This window comes from Dermacentor silvarum, chromosome 1 (genome assembly GCF_013339745.2).
Source record: "Dermacentor silvarum isolate Dsil-2018 chromosome 1, BIME_Dsil_1.4, whole genome shotgun sequence".
Lineage (NCBI taxonomy): Eukaryota > Metazoa > Arthropoda > Arachnida > Ixodida > Ixodidae > Dermacentor > Dermacentor silvarum.
This window is the reverse complement of record NC_051154.1, coordinates 3,611,121-3,633,087: the sequence shown is the minus strand read 5'-3', so window position 1 is coordinate 3,633,087 and position 21,967 is coordinate 3,611,121. Positions and strand designations below refer to the sequence as shown.

The 21,967-nt window shown below is 50.9% G+C and overlaps 2 protein-coding genes across 4 annotated transcripts in view; both read left to right on the top strand.

The window, feature by feature from the left end:
* LOC125942676 (uncharacterized) overlaps positions 1-11,577 on the top strand; it is a 106,293-nt gene extending 94,716 nt beyond the window's left edge. Inside the window, exons 2-3 of the mRNA XM_049660937.1 lie at positions 7,934-8,824; positions 11,533-11,577. Of these exons, the coding sequence (XP_049516894.1) occupies positions 7,934-8,824; positions 11,533-11,577 (936 nt within the window). The remainder of the gene's footprint in view (positions 1-7,933; positions 8,825-11,532) is intronic.
* A 9,168-nt stretch (positions 11,578-20,745) lies between these two features.
* The window catches only part of LOC119456152 (solute carrier family 15 member 2-like), a 322,715-nt gene continuing 321,493 nt past the window's right edge, over positions 20,746-21,967 (top strand). The window contains exon 1 of one of the 3 annotated variants that reach the window (XM_049664629.1): positions 20,746-20,859. In XM_049664629.1, coding sequence (XP_049520586.1) covers positions 20,854-20,859 — 6 coding nt within the window. In that variant the 5' untranslated portion in view covers positions 20,746-20,853. The remainder of the gene's footprint in view (positions 20,860-21,967) is intronic. The other 2 variants (XM_049664623.1, XM_037717785.2) reach the window with 2 other exon arrangements.

The following is a 21,967-nucleotide window of genomic DNA, read 5'->3' as shown; positions in this document are numbered from 1 at the left end:
GCACAGCAGAGTGAGCTTGCTCGTTAGGATTGCAGCCATTGGGGCTGACCGAGTGGCCCTGATGAGCCGGAAACCAGACTAGGTGTGAGCTATCCGATTGCTTGTAATTATGAGTATATGAGTCAACGGGATTATCCCTCCGTACCGCGACCGCACACCATATTCAGCCGTTAGCCGCCTGCACAGCCCGCGTCATAATTCAAGATGTTGTTTATCCCATTGAGTTTCTTGTGGTACCAGCCTGTTCGCATGATGTCATCCTTGGTTGGGATTTTCTTTCTCGCCATCACGCTGTTATTGACTGTGCTCGTGCCGAGGTGGCGTTCTCTGCGTTGTGTTCCGCGTCGTCTGCACCTACAATGGAAAAGTTCTTTGTCGCTGAAGATACGAACATACCACCCAGTAGTACAGTCCTTGTCCCCGTGTCCTGTGCCGCTGTTCGTGAGTCTGCAGTTCTCTTTTCACCCTCCGAGACCGTTCAACACCGCAGGAATCTCACGTTGCCTTTTGCCGTTCTCGACATGACCAACGGTGCCGCATCCTTAATTGTTACGAATCCGTTGCCGGTTCCCTCAACCTTACTCCGTGGAGAGTGTATCGGCACAATTCAGGCGTTCGACGTATCCTCTATCTTCTGCCTTGACGACGTCGACAACTTTCACCTTAGTGCCTTGACGCCTTCTGCTAGTACGCCTGATCGACCGCCTTTAAGTATGTTCGGCTCCGCCATCGACGACCAACTTGCAGAGGTGCACCGCGCGAAACTTCTTGCACTCCTCAACCAGTTTCGAGGCTCGTTTGATTGCCAGAAGACGTCATTAGGCCGCACGCATACTGTTCTCCATCCGATTGACACCGGCTCACAAGCGCCTCTGCGCCAGCGCCCTTACCGCGTATCCCCTGCTGAGCGTCATGTGATCGCCGAACAAGTCGACGACATGCTTCAGCGCGGCATCATTCAGCCGTCCTGCAGCCCCTGGTCGTCGCCTGTTGTTCTTGTGAAGAAAACAGATGGCTCAATCCGCTTCTGCGTCGACTACCGCCGATTGAACAAAGTTACGCGAAAAGATGTGTATCCCCTGCCACGCATTGATGATGCCCTCGACTGCTTGCAAGGAGCCGAATTCTTTTCATCACTAGACTTACGGTCCGGTTATTGGCAGGTCCCTATGGCACCATCCGATAGCCCGAAAACTGCCTTCGTAACTCCCGATGGGCTGTACGAATTCAATGTTATGCCCTTCGGCCTATGTAATGCCCCTGCTACATTCGAAAGGATGATCGACAGTGTCTTGCGTGGGTTGAAATGGAAGACGTGCCTGTGCTACCTGGATGACGTCGTCGTTTTCTCCCCTGATTTCGACAGTCACCTCCGTCGACTTCACGAGGTACTGAGCTGTTTGACGTGCGCAGGCCTTCAGCTTAACATCAAGAAGTGCCGATTCGGAGCTCGCAAACTCACCATCCTGGGCCACGTAGTCACTAAGGACGGCGTCCTTCCCGATCCGCAGAAACTTCGTGCTGTTGCTGAATTCCCGAAGCCTACCACCGTGAAAGCGCTTTGCAGCTTCCTTGGTCTATGCTCATACTTTCGCCGCTTTGTGCAGAACTTTGCTTCTATAATAACACCACTGACGAAGCTGCTCACCGGCGATAGCTATCTGTCTGGTTGGTCGCCGGTGTGTGATGAGGCTTTCGCAACATTACGCCGTCTCTTGACTTCACCGCCCATCCTACGTCACTTCGACCCTGCCGCTCCGACCGAGGTACATACGGATGCTAGTGGGATCGGCCTTGGCGCTGTCCTTGCCCAACGTAAGCCGGGCTTCTCTGAGTACGTTGTTGCCTATGCGAGTCGTGCCCTTACCAAGGCAGAGCGCAAGTACTCGGTTACCGAGAAGGAATGCTTGGCAATTGTTTGGGCGTTGCAGAAATTTCGCCCTTACTTGTATGGCAATTCGTTTGATGTCGTCACCGATCATCATTCGCTCTGTTGGCTGGCTTCACTGAAGGATCCGTCGGGTCGACTTGGACGTTGGGCGCTTCGTTTGCAAGAATTCGATATTCGCGTTCTTTACCGCTCCGGACGCAATCATGCCGACGCCGACGCACTTTCCCGCTCGCCGGTGTCTTGTGACGTTGCGCCTGTTTCCCTTTCCGCAACTTCCTTCGCCAGCATCAATATCACTGACATGCCTTCCGAACAGCGCAAGGATCCCTGGATCGCCTCGCTGATCGACGTTCTCTCTATGCCTTCGACGACACCAGCCCCACAGCTCTCTCGTGCCCTTCGTCGCCAGGTACCTCATTATGCGCTCCGGGACGACATGTTGTACCGCCGCAACTACCAGCCCGATGGTAGAAAGTGGCTTCTTGTTATACCTCGCCATTTGCGCTCCGATCTGTGCACGGACTTTCACGCAGACCCACAAAACGCGCATGCTGGTGTTTTGAAAACGTATGATAGACTTCGCCAGCGATTCTACTGGCGTGGAATGTACACATACGTCCGCAAGTACATTCGTTCCTGCATTGAGTGTCAACGCCGGAAAACAACTTGTCACACACCTGGCCCATTACAACCTTTGCCGTGTCCGGCTCGCCCGTTTGATAGAATCGGCATAGACCTGTACGGACCCCTTCCTTCCACCCCTGCGGGCAATCGGTGGATTATTGTGGCCGTCGACCATCTCACTCGATATGCCGAAACCGCCGCTCTTGCAACAGCTTCAGCTCGCGATGTTGCCTTGTTCCTCTTGCGCCGCTTCGTTCTTCGCCATGGTGCACCACGCGAGCTGCTTAGTGACCGAGGGCGTGTGTTTCTTTCTCAAGTCATCCAAGAGCTTCTCAGTGAGTGCAATATCATTCATCGCACCACTACAAGTTATCATCCGCAAACTAATGGCTTGACGGAGCGCTTTAACCGAACACTCGGTGATATGCTATCCATAGCTCAAAATTCAAGCAGTTACTGACAGCCCATTATCAAACCTAATCACCTTGCTTACACCTGTGCCACGCCTTACTACTATTGCTGTATTTTTATTTATTTATATATATGTATATATATGTATATATATATATCTGTATATGTATACTTATTTTTCTTTTTTCCTATATTTAGCGTTCATACAATTTTTTGATATCATGACTGCTCTGTATTTCTGTTTTTGCCTCCCCCTTATGTAATACCCTGAAAGGGGCATTTAAGGGTTATTAAATGATGATGATGATGATGATGATGATGATGATGATGATGATGTACATAGCCTCCGACCATTCTAATTCGGACTTGGTGCTTCCTTTTGTGACATATGCATACAACACAGCCACGCAAGCCACCACTGGATTTTCGCCTTTCTTTTTACTATAGGGACGTGAGCCATCTTCCACACTGGACACTATACTTCCGTACCGCCCGGATGCATCCGAATACCGCCCAGTCTCAGAACTTGCTCAATGTGCCGAAGAGTGCCGCCAACTCGCACGCTCATTTACATCCGTGAGCCAGGGTCTTCAAAAAGAGCGCCTTGACCCGGCTGAACCTACCCCTACCTTCCCTGTCGGCTCGTTCGTGTGGCTTTCAATCCCGTGCCCCACCCCTGGTCTCTCCCGCAAGTTTGCCGCGAAGTATCACGGTCCCTACGGGATCGTTGAATGCACATCGCCGGTGAACTACGTCGTCGAGCCTGTGACACCTCCCACCGACAGACGCTGCCGTGGTCGTGAAACAGTCCACGTGGGCCGCTTAAAGCCCTACTACGACCCTCTGGTGCTTGCCTCACCTTGAGTCGCCAGGATGGCTCCTCTTCGCCGCCGGGGCCAATGTAGTGGGGAAGAGAGTCAGCAGCCATTGAGAGAGGATGACGAAGTCCAGCAGCCCGGAGAGCGCGAGACAGTGACCGACGCTCTAGGACCAAGGCTGTTGTTACGTATAGTCCCTGCTTGTAAATAAACCCCCTTACACTGTGTATAAGTAACTTGTGTGCTTCCATTGAGACGAAGCCGGCTGAGTAGTTCTTAATAGCTGTACGGGATACAGAGAAAATTGTCGAGCTTATCCTCATTGTAATTGCAAGTGCTATGCTTGCTTCTTCGGCGGCATGAATCGAGCTCGTTCTTAGTGACGCCGCGCTTATTAATTTACCGCTCTCATCGACCACGGTAATAGCGTAGAGGTTGCCCGATCCATAACTAGTTGCATCAACAAAAAGAGCTGAGCTTTGTTGTTGGTGCAGTTTACCCAGAATGCAGTTGGCCCTGGCGTATCTTCTGCCCTTGTTGTGGACAAGATGAATATTTCTAGGTATGGGTTCCACAAGTAATTGTGTCTCCACCTCCTCGGGTAGTTTGAACTTAGCAATGTGTCCTCCTCGAGGCAGTATTCCGACTTCATCTAGAATTTTGCGCCCTGACTTAGTGTTGGAGAGTCTGGCAATTTGTGACATCGAATGAGCCTCAATGAGCTCAACTATAGTGTTATGTGAAGTCCTAACTTGTTGAGGAGTTCGGTAGTCGTTCCGTGCGGGAGTCCCAGAGCCCTTTTGAATCCGGAGCGTATGAGTGCGTTTAGCTTAGCCTTCTCTCCTTTCCCCTAGTTCAGGTATGATGCAATGTACGTGACATGACTGATGAAGAATACCTGATATGCTGTTATGAGATTTTCCTCCTTGAGACCTGCATTTGGATTTAAGAACTTGCCCATGAGCCTTAAAGTACTGTTGGCCTGCCCTGTGAGACGGTTTAGGGCTGTAGCATTACAGCTCCTTGGGTGAGCAAGAAGACTCAGAATTTTAATTGTGTCTACTCTTGGTATGACCCGTCCTGCGTTGTCTGCGATTTTGATTGGCAGAGTTTCTAAAGGCGCAAGGTTCCTAACAGCCTGTCTCCCCTGTCTAAGGAGCAGCAGCTCAGATGTACTAGGTGATAGCCTGAGTCCGGTGCCCTTAAGGAAGGATTCTGTGGTGTCTACGACTGCCTGTAGTGCCTGCTCTAGTGCAGCGAGTGACCCCCTGGGGACCCACACTGTGATATCGTCAGCGTATATGACGTGCCCCAAGCTCGGGATTTTGGCCAATTCCTCCGACAGCCTGTGCATGGCAATGTTAAAGAGGAGTGGGGAAAATACCGAACCTTGTGGTGTGTCACTGTTTCCTAAATTGTATGAACCGCCTGTGACTGTCCAGAGTTTGACCCTAGCTGTCCGATTAGCTAGAAAGGACCTCACATAATTGTAAAAATTGAGTCCCAGGTTCAAGGTTGAGATTTCATGTAGGATATGTTTATGTGCCACCCTATCAAATGCTTTGGTAAGATCCTGACCCAGGAGGCCCTTTACGTCCCTGCTAGGGTCTTCAATAATAGCACGTTTGATCATGAGCATGGCATCCTGTGTGGATAATACCTTCCGAAAACCTATGAGAATGTGCACGAAAAGCTCCTGGTTTTCTATGTGTTCTACTATTCTGTTATGAATAGCATGTTCGGCTACATTGCCAATACATGATGTAAGTGATATGGGCCTGAGGTTCTCCTTTGTTGGTGGTTTGCCGGGTTTCGGTATAAACGTCACCTTGGCCTCCCTCCATTCCGGTGGGACCGTGCCGGATCTCCAGTGACTGTTAATTTTGACCATGATTATGTCTATGGCATCATCGTCCAGGTTTCGCAAAAGCTTATTTGTGATGCCATCCGGACCCGGGGCAGATGTGCCATTTAAATTAAAGAGTACGTGCCTTATCTCAGCCGCAGTGAACTCACTGTCCAAGTGCGGTTGCGATAATCCGGAGTAAGGTTCGCTTATTGCTTCTTCGTTCTCATATTCATTTTTAAGTGGCAGGTACATGTGTGCGAGGTCGTTTGCGACCTCTCTTGCTGTCCGCCCAACCTGCTTATTGACGAGTCTGTTTACGGCGAGGTTTATAGTACCTCTAGAGAGCTTGTCATTAAGGATTGGAGGTTTAGTGGCAGAAAAGTAGGGAGACAAAAAACAACGGAGACGTACAGAAACAGAGTTCCCAGTAATGGATCAAAAAGTTTCATGCTTGAAATTCTTTGTATTTGCGTGTTTTCTCAAAAATAAAGGTTGGACATAGGAAAAATAATAACAATAGCTTGGTGGCGCAACCCACCACTCCGTTTCAAAGGGGACGCTCATAGCATCCATCCATCCATTCAGAAAATCAGGATATGAACAAGTTGCTGACGATACGTCAGTGATATTTTAGGAAAATGCTTCTTGTGAAATAAATGATTGCTATGTAACACATATGTCAACATCTCGCGTGGCTATGCAAACTACGAGCATGAATAATCAACATTAGCACTTCACGCCCCGAAATGTGGCGATACACAGTCCGCTCGGCAGTGTTATGATCGGCTTGGAACTGCACCTGTCAAATGTGGGAATCAAGCTCGAGCGCCTTTCCCATGACGAGATAATCCTCTTTCATCCCCGAGAGAGCGTCTGACTTCTACGGAGCAGACGAAAACAACGAGCTACCAAGAAGGAAGATCCGAGGGAGAGGAGGTCGCCAACTTGACCGCCCGACAGAGGTCTGACACTTCCACAAGTTCCCCGAAGGAGTCATCGGCAGGTTATGATCTTCATGGAATCTGTATCTCTCCAATGTGGGAAGCAAGCCCCAGCGCTTTTCCCGTGACGAGATAATCCCCTTCAGCCCCGAGAGAGCTCTCACCTCTACGGAGCATACGAAAACGGCGAGCTACCAAGAAGGAGGACCCGAGGGCGAGGAGGTCGTCAACTTGACCACCGGAGAGAGGACTTCCCCGAAGGAAATGCCGGCCACCACGAGGGGATTTAAGGCCGTCCTGGCCCCCGTGTTAATTAGAACCGCTCGAGACTCAGATAGAGTCAAAACCATGTACCAATGAAGTGAATACAATCTTTTCTATTTTTCATCATCACGATGCCCGCCTTCATCGTCGTTTCCTGATTCCTGCGGTGACGACCCACCTCACCCGGTCGAGATTATATCAGCTGGTTGGCAGCAATGGGATACTCCACCCTTCGTCCTGGCTTCAGCAGAATGGTGAGCGCTTGACTTTCTTTGAGAATTTGCCAGGTTTTAGCTTGTGTGTTTTCTAAAACGGTGAATTAGTTTCTGTACGTGCAGGCTCCTGTTGAAAGCCTTCTCACGTCACAGTAGAGTAAGAAAGTCCTCGTTCGGGATTGACCATGGATTTGGGCAAACGGAAAAAGCCAGAGTTGTTATTACTTTGTGAAGAGCTGGGAATTGAGGTCGGGAAAAGTCAGAGAAAGCCGCAGCTTATTGAGGCGATTGAGAAGTGCGGGGCTCTTGAGGACGAAATATCAGAAGCATGGGAAGAGATAGAGAAACGAGCTGAGAAAGCTGAGCAAAGCGCTGCAGAGGAAAGGCAAAGAGCTGAGAAAGCTGAACAAAGGGAAGCTGCAGAAAGAAAGGAACGCGAGGAACAGAGAGCTCACGAACTAAAGCTAAAAGAACTGGACGTGCAGCGGGATCTGGCCAGGCAATCAGCAAATAACCCCTCAATAGATGAAAGACGTTCAGGTGAAGTAGGAGTGAAGATAAGGGATCTCATGCCATCGTACAAGGTGAACGATGACATGGGTTTGTTTCTCGTTACTTTTGAACGAACCTGCGAGAGAAACGGGTTGGCACTAGAGAGTTGGCCACAACAGATTCTGACCGTTCTTCCTGGCGAAGCAACCGAAATAATTGCGAGGCTAACGAAGGACGAGTCAGAGGACTATCAGAAAGTAAAAGCTGCGCTGCTAAGAAAATATCGGCTCTCAGCGGAGGCTTTCCGCCGCCGTTTTCGGGAGGCAGTTAGGACACCGGGCGAGTCTTTTCAAGATTTCAGTTATAAGCTGAAAGCCAATTTAATTGAGTGGCTAAAAGGGGAAGATGCGTTCGGTTGTCACAACAAGGTTGTGGAGCTAATCTGCAAGGAGCAGTTCTATGGGTCCTTGAGCGAAGAGATGCGCCTGTGGATTCAAGATAGGTCGGGCGAAAAGGACTTAGAACGTGCCGCAGTACTAGCAGATGAATTCGCCGCACGTCGCGAATCAGAGAAAACGCGCGTCAGGCCATTGACGAAATTCAGCAAAGAGGAAAACAGGCGCCCTTTTCACAACGAGAAAGCTGGTAGTGGGACCAAAGACGTACCGACCGATAATTTAGGCCAGAATAACAGCGCAGCGAAAGATGAAAAGAAAACAACAAGAGCATTGGAGGCTACAAAACCGGTCGTCTGTTTCCGTTGCCAGGAGCCTGGACACCTTGCGATCGGCTGTCGGAAGCCTAGAATAGTTTTTTCTTTTGTGAATGGTGACGACGACAACTTGGCGCTCTTAGCACCCTACCTTCGCGACCTAGTAGTGAATGGAATAGCATGTAAGGTACTTAGGGACTCAGCTGCGACAATGGACATTGTCCACCCCGCGTACGTGAAACCTGAGGATTTCACCGGGGAATGTGCATGGATCCGGCAGGTAGTTGAGGAAAATAGTGTCTGCTTGCCCATAGCCAACGTGAATATTGAGGGGCCGTTCGGACTATTAAGGACTGAAGCCGCAGTATCACAAAATCTGTCCGAACATTATCCCTACTTGTTTTCAAATCGCTCGGAGATGCTGTTGAAGAAGAAGGGTCTGAGTTTTGGCGACCATACGGTCCAAGCTCTCACGCGTTCCAAAGCTCGGGAGATCGCGGCAAAGATGAAACACGGCAGCGAAGCCAGAAATATGCCTCATGGCATAGACACTCAGGAAGCACAGCCCCTAGCTAGTGAAAGCAGTGAAAAAGGCGCTAGCGAGGAGGCATGCGGCTCAGTAGAAATATCGCCGCAAGGGCTAGCTGAGGAATTAGAGACTAATTTCGTACTGCCACATTCGGAAGGCTTTTTAGACCTACTGAGAGTTGATAAAGAGGGACTCGCGGCAGAACAACAGAGTGATGTGTCCCTCGACAAACTGAAAGAACTAGAGAAAGAGGGGATAGCCAGAAGAAACATCACTTTTCGGCGTCGCGCTGGTCTTTTGTACCGACAGTACAAAGACACGAAGGGAGTACAGTATGATCAGCTCGTTGTTCCCTCAAGATACAGAGCTCCAATCCTAAACCTGTGCCATGGCAACGGCTGGGCGGGTCATTTAGGCATAAAGAAGACTAAAGACAGGTTACTGCGAGAATTTTATTGGCCGGGATGCTTCAAGGATGTAGAAAATTATGTCCAAACGTGCGAGGCTTGTCAGAAAGTGGGAAAGCCACACGAAAAGAGGAAAGCACCTATGAAGTTAGTTCCCGTAATCACTGAACCCTTCAAACGCTTAGTGGTTGATATTGTGGGACCCCTTCCCGTGACGAGTTCAGGGTACAAATACCTTTTGACAATGATTTGCCCCGCAACGAAGTTTCCGGAGGCCGTTCCCCTAAAAGAAATAAATTCAGTCCAGGTAGTTGAAGCCTTACTCTCGGTGTTCTCCCGATTAGGTTTCCCATCTGAATTACAGAGTGATCAGGGCAGCGTATTCACCAGCGCCCTTACTACCACCTTCCTAGAAAGGTGCGGCATTCGCATCATCCGCAGTTCAGTGCGGCATCCACAGAGCAACAGTGTAGAAGCATGGCACTCCGTTCTGAAAAGGGTACTGCGGGCATTGTGCTACGAGCAAAGAAAGGACTGGGAGGCATGCTTAGCGGCCACTATGTTTGCCTTGAGGTCGGTGCCGCATGAAGCCACAGGATTCAGCCCAGCTGAGCTCGTTTATGGGAGGTCGCTTCGATCTCCGCTTCAAATGGTGCGCGAGGCGTGGGAAGGGCGCGGAGATGACCCGACAGTTGTTGAGTATGTATTGGAACTCCTAGAGCGGTTGCAATCTTGTCAAGAGCTGGTGGAGGCAAACATGAAATCCGCCCAGATGAAAGCTAAAGTATACTATGATAGGAACGCTCGGAAGCGGACTTTCACTGTAGGAGATAAGGTGCTTTTGCTAACGGCGTCCAGAAAAAACAAGCTAGACGTCCTTTGGGAAGGACCTGCGGAGGTCATGGAGAAGCTCTCAGACACAAACTATGCCATCAAATTACCGGGTAGACGTAAAGAGCTGAGGATATACCACACGAACCTAATGAAACCATATCGAGAGCGTGAAGCCATAGTTCATCTCGCACTAAATACGCCCGAAGAAGTGGAAACAGAATTTGCTTATCCGATGCCGCCAACGGAACTTCCACTTTCTAAAGTATACGCGGACATAGGCGCAGACCCAAATTTAAATCCACGCCAGCGAAGCGAACTGCGAGAGCTCGTGGGTAACTTTGAAGACTGTTTTTTAGATCGGCCAGGTAGAACTAGCTTGATGGAGCATGATATTAAGCTGGTATCGGACGTGCCCATTCAGTGCAGGCCCTACCGGGTTTCACCTAGGCAGAGGCAAATTTTGGAAACCGAGATCCAGAGGATGTTAGAGCTGGGGTTAATTGTTCCCTCTGAGAGTGAATACGCGTCCCCGCTAATTCTGGTTGAGGCTCCGGGGAAAAGCCCCAGGCCTTGTATCGATTACCGAAGGCTAAACGCCATAACCAAAGATCAGAATTACCCCATTCCTAATCTGGAAGAGCGGGTGGAGACCATCAGCAGGGCTGAATACGTATCTACGCTAGACTTAACGAGGGGTTACTGGCAGGTACCACTGACAGAGCAAGCTAGCCATTATGCCGCCTTTACATCCCCTCTAGGTACCTTTCGGCCTCTTGTCCTCACTTTCGGATTGAAAAACGCTCCGTTTTGTTTCTCACGACTTATGGACCGGGTTCTGAAAGGAATGCAGGACTACGCGCTTCCCTACTTGGATGACATCGCAGTCTTCTCTCCTACTTGGGAGGACCATTTGCATCACCTTAAGAATGTGCTAGAGAGTTTGCGTGCGGCTGGTTTGACCCTGAAGGGCGAAAAATGTCAACTAGGAAAAGCCGAAGTTAGCTACTTAGGCCACAAGGTCGGACGTGGCTACAGACGCCCCCTTGAGATAAAAGTAGCCGCCATATCCGATTACCCTAGACCAGTGACGAAAACAGATGTCCGTTCCTTTTTGGGACTAACTGGCTATTATCAACATTACATCCGTAACTTTTCAGAAATCGCAAGTCCCCTCACGGACAGTTTACGGAAGAATGAACCAGTGAAAATTGTGTGGAACGAACAAAAAGACGAATCTTTCCTCAAGTTAAAGGCCGCTTTAGCCGACAAACCCATCTTGAGAGCTCCTGTTTATGATCTTCCTTTCATTCTGCAGTGCGATGCTAGTGATCGAGGCATGGGTGCAGTGCTCAGTCAGAAAAGTGAAAACGGGGAGGAACACCCGGTAGTGTTCGTAAGCCGGAAGCTGACCGTCCGCGAACAGGCCTATAGTACTTCCGAGAAGGAGTGCGCTTGCTTGGTATGGGCAATACACAAGCTTCAATGTTATCTGGCAGGATCACGGTTCCTAGTGGAAACTGACCATTGTCCTTTGACGTGGCTTAGGAATATGTCCCCGAGGAACGGCAGACTGCTACGCTGGAGCCTTAGTCTGCAAGAGCATAGCTTTGATGTCAGGTACAGGAAAGGACGCGACAATGCCAATGCGGATGGCCTCAGCCGTAGCTTCCCTGTGTGAAGCAAAATGTTGTAAAGGGCCCCTTTCGTTCTTTTTTTTTTTCTTTTCGCGGATGTGTTTTGTTCTTCAGTTTTCAACTCATGATTAACCCCATTATTGCTGCATTTCAATGCACTCTCGGTCTCTCAATAAATGTGGCTTTCCCGGGCAGGAGAAACAAAAACGTTAGGTATTAGGTTAATTGAAAAATGCACTTAAGTCTGGTTTTTTCCTTTTGTTAATTTTCGGGAAGCTCGAACGAGGGCTGCAGGTTTAATTCTGATAAGGTTTTGCGTGAAGAATGTGTGAACCTGGCAGTTCTCATGGTTAGTTGGGGGCTATCTGTTTGTTGTGCCTTGGGCTTGGCGTGGTCTATTTCCAGAGGGTGTCACCTGGCCTGCCTTGGAACGAACGGCGAAACAAAGCAGAGGCACGGGGTCTACGGTCTCTTCGAGGTGCTTGGATGCTGCAACCCCTTCGAGACCTCCTGTGGCGGTGGACGGGCTGTTATGATCGGCTTGGAACTGCACCTGTCAAATGTGGGAATCAAGCTCGAGCGCCTTTCCCATGACGAGATAATCCTCTTTCATCCCCGAGAGAGCGTCTGACTTCTACGGAGCATACGAAAACGGCGAGCTACCAAGAAGGAGGACCCGAGGGCGAGGAGGTCGTCAACTTGACCACCGGAGAGAGGACTTCCCCGAAGGAAATGCCGGCCACCACGAGGGGATTTAAGGCCGTCCTGGCCCCCGTGTTAATTAGAACCGCTCGAGACTCAGATAGAGTCAAAACCATGTACCAATGAAGTGAATACAATCTTTTCTATTTTTCATCATCACGATGCCCGCCTTCATCGTCGTTTCCTGATTCCTGCGGTGACGACCCACCTCACCCGGTCGAGATTATATCAGCAGCCATTACAAATAGCCGCTAATTCTGCGCGCATCCCAAATTATTGCGCTATGGCAGCGCAACGTCAAAGTACTCGTACTCTAGACAATCAGCAAAGCAACATCAGCAACAAGTGACAAATCAGTTGTAGGGAGTGCGCGCCACCGTTCACTTTTAAGCGTTAACATCGCGCCCTCGCTGACAATGAGGACCAGAAAAAGAATTCCTTGGAGGAATGCTTCGCATCACGTTTCGTCAAGTTGATGAGAGTGCAAAAACGCTTCCGTGTCCTGGCACTAACTAAATATAGACGTTACCTCACGACAGCCAATGAGAGAATGGCTGCCACCGTGTGTATCCAGAATAGGTGACCCGTAAAACGAGCAATCGCAGGGAATCGTGGGGCGCGCCGTCTGCTAGCAGCTTCCGGTTCAACGGACGACGCCGCGGCATCGGCGGCAGGTCCGGCGCACGTGTTTTTCTACGCGGTTTGAACTGTCAGTCGAGCGAAGCTTTCCGTCCGCTTTGTCGACCAGCAATGTCGTACCATTCATGCAGCTGATTTCTAGGTTTCAGTTCACTCTGGGCGCGACAAAGACGAGCCAAGAAAGGCAAGGATGCGCTTTTATTCATAAACGAACTCTGGTTTTCGTTACGGCAGCCTTTTTTGTTTCTGCCAGGTTCAGCTCTACGACATTTGCCGTTGCTTGGATGCACCCTCACTGACTGCTCTGCCTGTGGGTCAGTCAGATAGGTGAAAAAGTTATCGTTGTCCGATAATTTATCAAGCGTATAGAAGCATTACTTAGAAAATCGGGTGCTGAGGCGATGGCTACAGCGGTGCATGCTGTTCTGTGATCGTAGCTAAAACCCGATATCGTCGGTATAACGGCGCAGCTAGCGTTGAAAATGATAACTTTGCGCACTGTCAACGGCATTTCTCGGTCGAAACTATAGGTTTATTTGAAGTGGTACGTAGTTAGACGTTCTCGCTTTTTTGTCAACAATGGCCGTATCGCCGTCATATTACGGTTGCGCATTATCTCTATCTGTGCTGAAGAAGCTAAGGCGGGTTAGTTGGTTACGAGTAGGCATGTATCTCGCTGTGTCCCGCTTAAATTCACGCCGTAGAACCTCGTTTCATAATACCTCCATATGTGCATGCGAATACTGAAATAGTTCTGGTTGCCTGAGTCAATGTTAGAGAAAGAAATAACTTGGGGAATCATTCCGTGTCGGCCCTTACAAAGCTAATCGCCGCCTGATAAGTGGCACTGTACGTTTATTTTCTTTTTGTTCAAGGATGGTCTCTGCCTTGTAACAGTTTTGAAAGTGGCAGCCATTCCTCTGATGCTTGTGCACAGCTGACTCAGCAAGGGTTGCTGCAAGGCAGTAGTTACATGTGTTCACCTTTAACGCTTGAATTTGAGCAGCCAACGGCTGAACAGCCGATGATAGTTTTGCTAGGCACCTGCAACCGGGTAATTTTCGAGTGGGAGAAAGCCGGACTGCAAGCGCAAGTGGCTCAGTCAGCTAAGGCGTTTGCGCTGCTGAGTACGAGCTGGCGCGATCGAATCCCGGCCGCGGGGACCGCATTTCGATGGAGGCGAAATTCGAAAACGCCCGTGTGCTTGCGTAGTGCATGTTAAAGAACCCCAGGTGATGAAAATTAATCCGGAGCCCTCCACTACGGCGTGCCTCATAATCAGAACTGGTTTTGGCACGTAAAACCCCAGAAAGAAAACGGACTGCAAGCGCATCAATGAAATTCAACGGCGAAGCGGTGGCGGCGGCTGCGCTGACTTGAACCGGAAGCAGCTAGCAGACGGCCCATCCCACAATTCCTCGCTATTTTACGGGTCACCTATAGAAACTGAGTGCGCCACACGCCGGCCACTTATCACCGACGGCGATGCGCTCGCCACCTGCCCGCGCCGCCATCTGTCGTGGGTCGCACCACGTGATGTGAATCAATGCGTTTGTCTCGTTTTACAGCGTAAGCGATTATGGGCTCATTCCAATTTCGGTTGGCGATGTCGTCCGCCGCTGGTGCCCCGTCGCAGCTATCTCCAGGCCCACTATGGGGGATTGGCCAAGAAATAGTTCGCTTTTCTTGAGGACGAAAAAGAAGATTGAGGAGATGTATGGAAAAAATGGTGGAGCCGCAGCATTCATATGGGGACGGATTACCAGCGAAGCTGTTCAGGCTGCATACATTATGAAATCATACATTTTTTGCATACGGCACCACACTACGCCGACATAAGCGCCGCCGTGGTCACCGCACCTCCCATGCATCTGCCGCAACTACTGCAGCATCCGCGCCGGCACCTACGACGCGCTTGACGTTATAACCGCAGAAGCGCAGGCCACGTGCACAGGCGCCGTCGCCATTCTTTCCCCCTCTCCCCCTATCCGTCTCCATTGCTGCAACGCTGTCCGCTGTCGCCACAATATTTCCACCTCTCCCCTACGCGTCTTCACTGCTGCAGCGCCGACACCCCCGACGCGCGTGGCGTTATAACCACAGAAGCGCATGCCACGTGCACAGGCGCCGTCGCCACACTCTTTCCTCCTCTCCCCTACTCGTCGCCATTGTTGCAGCGCTGCCGCCACTCTTTCAGCCTCTCCCCACGAACGCGCGTGACGTTATAACCACAGAAGCGCATGCCACTTGCCCAATCGGCTCCATTCCTGTCGCCGATACGGACGCAAGCAGCCTATATTACCCCTGGTAATAACGCATGTGGGGGATGCATACGGTGGCTAGAGTTAAACAACTTCGCTATAACATATGGTTGATCCCTCTTTGATAGGAATCGGTAGAAAGTGAAACGTGTCTTCACAGAAGCTGTTTGCTTCGTCAACTCACGTCCGCTGCAGCAAAATGCGCACGATTTGCGGGTTTGCTTGGCGCGCGGCGCCTTGCTGCCGAGTCGCTTCGGCGAACAATTTTGGTCTGGCTCCGTAGTGTCTTGGGCAGCCAATTGAGCTGCAACGCGCTCAGCTTCAGGAATGCGGGTGTCAGAGTTTCCACCGTGCGCCGCGAACGCGTGAAGGCGTTCTGCTTCACGCTAGCGTGTCTCTCGCCGGACCAAAGCGAGATTCGTCCGTCGAAGTCGTAGCCGTCTGCGTCGTTTAGCGCAGCAGTTTTCTTAGTTGGTGCCATCGCAAGCGAAGCAGTAGGCGGCGTGGAAGCACTGCTGATGAATGTTGAAGCCACACTCCGTAGCCGACGAGGCGTCACAGGCTAACCCGACGTAAAGACATAACATGCGCGCAAACTGCGTCGTCACCTAAGTAGAAGGCCTACACCGCCTACACTAGGCACCGCGTTGGAGCCTCCGCTGCGATTGGATTGGATTGGATTTATTGGCCTCACCCTTTGTAATGGGTGGGCATCGCCGTGAAAAAGTAGCGATGCGCTGAGACTACCGAAGCGCTCACTGTCGGCGCTCGTTAGTGTCCTGATGCACTACTTCGCTTCACCGCTCCTAGATGGCGGCGCCATCCCTGTCAACATACAGTCCCTATATAAGAAAAGTACCGCCATCTACTCTTTCCTCCGCCGCCTCCTCTCCTAAAGCGCTTGCTTTTTCTTTACTTTTTGCTTGCGAAAGCCAAGTCGACGGTGGCGCACCTAGAAAGTTCACGTTAAAGCTTTCAGGCCGGGCGCGCGCCGCCGCCGCTGCCGGCTACTGCGGCTGCGCAGAGGACTTTCAACACGGCTCTGAGGCGGAAAAAAAGAAAATATAAAGAAGTGAAAAGCGCGCGCTATCATCGTCCAATCGGAGATACAGGAGAGAGAGAAGCGGCGTTTATCAAAGGATGGCGGTACTTTTCTTATATAGGGACTTTGTCAACAGTGATGGCAACTCTACGCTAGAATATGGGAGAGTGTCCAAAGCGCCGGCTCCGGCGAGGGCCTTTTTCTGTGAACTGCCGCGCCGCGCCGCTGCTGCTCCGGACCCGTGGGCTTCTCGCGCTCGCGAAGCGCGCGGGAAGCGGGGGTCGTCTGCTACGCACTGTACTTTCTTGCGTTCATTTTCCACGCAAAGCACTTAAACTCTATTTAACTTCAACAGTGTGGTGCTGCATGGAGCTTACCCATCTTTGAGCGTTGTCTTTCTGCTTGAGCAGCAAGAGAATGTAAAAACTAACGCGTCAAACTCATCAGCGCGGCCTACCTCCGATGCTAGAGTTCGGGAATGGTATTACGGTAACTGTGCGTGCGTAGAAACGCGCGAAATGAGCCCGCCCAAGGAAAGAAAGTAAAAAAAGAAACGTTATTCGCATGGGTACTTGCTTGCAAGATCAAAAAACCCGAGCCCGGCCCGGGCCCGGGTCAAAAAGCACACGCCGTGCCCGAGCCCGGCCCGAGCCCGTGAAAAAACTCCTCTACCCGGCCCGGCCCGGCCCGGCCCGGCCCGGCCCGCGGGCCGGGCCGGGCCCGGGCTTTCGGGTAAGCCCGAGCCCGTGCAGTGCTCTAATACCAAGTGAACGAGCCGCGAGAGTTACGCGGTTTATTTTTGGTACCGCGGCAACGGCCAACAGACACATTCCGCTTCCCAAGAGCCCAGTTAAGGATTTTGCCTTAATAAAGAAACAGAGCGCGGGATGCAGTCTTGTAAAGCAAATCGAATGCATGAAATAAAAGAAAGGAAACGATAGGGTGTAAAAGCGTTAGCATGAGCTAGCCATATCTGCTACGTTCTCTTGGTTATTATCGCGATCTCCAGCTTATTTTATTCTGCAGCACGTTCACGTTGCTCATTCCAAGCATAACTAAATCAAGTAAGCGCGCGGAATGCGTTACTCAAGCAGCCGCGTAAGCGCGGACCAAGCGAGCTAGAAGGAAATATACAAAATACCCGTATTCACAGCCGGCAAACGCGTTCTCTGTGCAGCGAGTCACTGCGGTATTACCTTGCGGTGACATGGTACTTAATATATCCCAAATTATCGCGATGTTGGCTAATAGCAACCAAAATATCAGGCTCGTAGCAGACGCCCGCCGCCTTGGCGCGGCTTCCGCAGCGGAGTAAGCCCACGGGTCCGGTGCAGCAGCGCCGCGGCGCGGGAGTTCACACAAAAAGGTCCTCGCTCCTCCCATGCATTCGCGCGGCGCTTTGGACACTCTCCCATATTCTAGGACACTCTGCACGTTCGCGCCGACGTCACATATATTACAGGAAATTGATGGTGGACCCCGGCGTAAAACACTTTCGTATTAAAATGATACAATGAAAAAATGTCACAGTTTCGCTCTAAGGGCGAAGCAATGAATGCGATAGCAACACAGCAATGTCATACGAAGTAAGGTGAGCGGCTTTGGTAGCAATATGAATTGTAGTAAACATGAGCTGATTAAGTAAGCAGGTGTGCTGCGGCGTAAGTAGACCGACATGAAGAGAGGCTCGATGACCACGAGAAGGCGCGTGTGAAACGGTGGTGTTGATGAGAAGCGCTTCCCGTGGGCAGCGCGTGCGAAGGGACACACCTGTAGCGCTGCACTGCCGACCCGGGCAGCATTGCATGTGTAGCGTGCGTTGGAAAATGTGGCCCGACTATTACGAACTCAATGAACAAGCGTGGTGTGAGCGCGCACAAACAAACAGGAATAGATCACACTGAATGACTGCAGCAACGACTGTCAAAACACTGGCAGCAAGCATACGCCGCAGCGGGCGAAGGTACGTGCGGTCTATCGCTTCAACGGAAACTGAGCGGCGAATGCACGGCGCAGAAAGGTCAGAGCCGTGTGGAGATAAGAGACGGTGCGGACGAGCGACGAGCGCGGTTGTTGGCAGAGTAGAAGTGCGCCCCCCCCCCCCCCCCCCCCCACCCGCTCCCTCCGGCGCTGGCTTCCTGCTTCCTTTCTTGCGCGTGGGAGATTGAGTGCGTTCGCTCTCCGTGATAGCGCGCGTCCCCGCACGCTTCCGCTCGGGCATACGGCGCGCGGCGAAGATTTTATCTGTAGGGAACCTCACGGCGACGGCGATGGCGACGCCGACGGCAGAAATCCGGTTCAAGTGTCCATATAATTGCTATCGCAATAAAAAATTGAGCGCAGCTTCACTAACTTAACGTCGCGAAGACTGATTAAACAGCGGAGCTGGTGGCTTCAACTTGGCTTTTACTTCCCGATGAGTCTTTTCGTAACGTTGCCGCGACACCGCCTCCCTCACTCGAAACTCGGGGTCTTCGTATCTTCGCCGGCGCTTAGCCTCGGCTTCCCTTGCTCGGAACCATGGTGTAAAAAGGAAGGTGATCCGACGGCGGCGCGAGGTGCGGCCACTTAGTGTGACTCTACGCACGCCGCTGCCGTAAGGGGCAGCACCTCTTCTGGGGGCCACTTTTTCGCTCGCTTTACAGGCGCTTCTATGGGCACGCGCGGCAGAAGTGCTTTATTTCGATGAATATATGTCGTTCGCCTGCTTAAAACGACTCTACTCGGTAGGAGGAATGTCCCTTTATATTTCTGCCGACATTCCGATTGACTCCGACGCGGCGAACAGCGGTAAGCGCAGCGCGCCGTCTGCTCGAGCAGACGACGCGTCTCTCTCGTGTTCGAAATGACGGTATTTTGACTGTAAGTGGCATGAAACCTTCTACCTGCTCAGGATTTGGCGTCTAAATAACGAAAAATTGCATATCTTTGGGTATGGGTGTTTAAATGCTGACGGAGGTCGTAAATTATCCCGTGTTGTGCCGCTTCTCCAAGGCCTCCTGAACACGTGCTGCCCCTAGCGGCGGCGCTCACTTCCGGTCACACGAAGTGGCCGCTCTCTCGCCCCAGCGCGGGCGCGCCGTCGGATCACCTATCTTCTTACACCGTGCTCGGAACTCTGGGTCGGCACGTCGTCGTTGGACCCATGCTCGAGCAGCTTCCCGTCGTGTTTCCTGCCGCGCCGCTTCTTCATCCGGAGACAGTTGCTTCTTCGTTCTCGCCATACTCGTCGCCGAACGTCGGAATGCTCTGCGCCGACAGTGCACGCTTTTTACTGCTTTATTGAAAGCGCTGCAGTCCAGTTGCGCGAGCAGGCAGTGACATCACTTTTTCATATTTCGCGTGCTTTCTCCAAGCCCGGCAAAGGGCTACATAAAAGATGGCGTTTTGGAAGAAACTTTACTGGGTTTTCCTGAGCTCGCGCTCTACATTTTTTTTTCCAATACGACTTGCGCTCTAGAACAGATATTGAAAATTTTGCTTAAATAAATATAAATAAATAGCTGACTAATCACACTTCAAAAAATAACATACCTAAAGAAGACTAAGAACGACGCGCACTTGCTCTAATTTCACTAGACGATACCATTCTATTTTTAAAATTTGGTTCTAGTTACGTGAAACACCCGTAGAAAATGCCTGGAGCAGCTTTTTTCTCTTGTTGATGTCATACATATTGAAATACTTGTTGGATTGAAACATAACCTCCGGTGGCTGCAATAGTTTTCGGGAGCTGTAGAAGTGACTAAGGTGACTATTTGGGCATGTTGGTAAGACATGAAAGAACTCTATACGCACAAGACGAAGACGGAGAAGAGGCTAATACACACGAGCGCAGACTCACAACAGTGTTTTATTTCGAAGCAAGCACCCACATACATAGCAAAATCTGTGACCGCCCGCAGAAAATTCCTATCTTTACGCAAGAAACCTGGCAATCAATTCCGCTTCGATGGTCTCGCGGGTTAACTGGTTACGACTTTTGCTAAGAAAAGTCGTTTTGCCTAGCAAAAGTCGTAATGAGTTAACCCGAGAGATCATCGAAGCGGAATTGATTGCCAGCTTTGGTGACACCTGTGTGTCAAAACAGTCTGTCGTCCTTTCTACGAAGGAGTTATCTTTCTTGCGTAAAGATAGGAATTTCCTGCGGGCGGCGCACACGTGATGTGTCACAGATTTTGCTTTGTATGTGGTTGCTTGCTTCGAAATAAAACACTGTAGTGAGTCTGCGCTCGTGTATGTTAGCCTCTCCTCTGTCCTCGACTGGTGCGCATGTAAAAATTGATTATTTGTGGCCCCCGAAAAGTCTTCTCAGCCGGCCGGCAGGCAGCCTCTTGACGCGTAGATGCCTCGTCGCTGATCCAGGTAGGTGCCATCCATGCAGTGTGCGGCCCCCTAGTGGCCAAATGTCAAGCGTATAAAACTGCTGGCACGTGCCCTTGAAAACGGCTGAAAGCGGCGGCGTGCCGAGCTCATCACCGGAAGCCCGCGTTGGGCAACCTTGGCTTCCCCCAAGGCAGCGTAAACACAGTCGCGTCGGCACACCTGTCGCTGGCGCCGTGCGAGTCGGACCAACCGAGGGGCGACGATGCAGGTCGGTGAACCGGTTTTCCTCCTCTAGCAGAGATGTGAGCAGTTGGCGCGCCTCCCATTCACGGAAGCGTTCACTTGTGATGTGCACAGGGAAGAAAGGGGTCACGCTATCGGATTCTAGATGCTGTTGACGGTGTAACAGCGGAGGCTGGAACGCGCATTGTTAATAATATTATTGTGGAAGCGCTTGCCGAACGTGTCGTGCAGAGCTACTCTCGCATTACGATTACCGGTGTGTAATAGGATGCCGAACTAGAACGCAATAGATCGTTACGACCGCTGGTGATTTAAAAATGGCTCAATGGTATTAAATCGTGGACACTCAATTTGAAATACCACGACACTTATTTAAACAAAGCCTCCAATGATCGCCTGTCAGCATAGCAGCCTTGTACTGCTGCTGAATGTCTCGATTCTTGGAAACAGTGTCCCTGATAGAGGCCGATTGCGAAAACAGTTCCGTGCTGTTACGCAAGAGGCCGGCATAACTTTTGAACACGGGAAATATGTCGCTAAAAGTTCCTTGCACGCTTCCATCTGTGTTTGCTCGTGCGCAAATAATTGTGCGTTGTGGTTTAAAACAAATTCGTTATGGCGCTTGACGGCAATAATAAACTAAATGCACTGACAAACCTCTTATCTAAGTAATGGCAAGGAGGGAGACGCAATCTCGTTCAGATGGTTTGATCAAGCAGACTATTGAGTATCAAAGCGATGCATTGCCTCGCATCTCGTTGTTGAGTTCCGGGGACCCACGAACGGCTTTTCATCTCGCCTCCTTTCACATTGTAATGTGATAAGCAAACAACTGGAGATTAATTTCGACAACTCTGTTGCGTGCGCGCCCCCATTGAAATGCAGCGCAGGATTTGACCCGTCGTGCAGCCACCGTTGGCGGCCAAGAAGCGCTTTGGCTCCGCAGTCGACAGGAAGTGCTGTACTTCCCGAAGGTCGCGCATGCGCCGAATACCGGCAGATGGGCTCATCTGAAAACCCAGCAAGCTGACAGACAATTGAGTTCCAGTAAAGGCACCTCTGTTTTGCGTATAAAACCCCAACACTTAGTTTGGCTCAAGTCAAAAGCACACCCACTTGTTCATGCAGTAGCA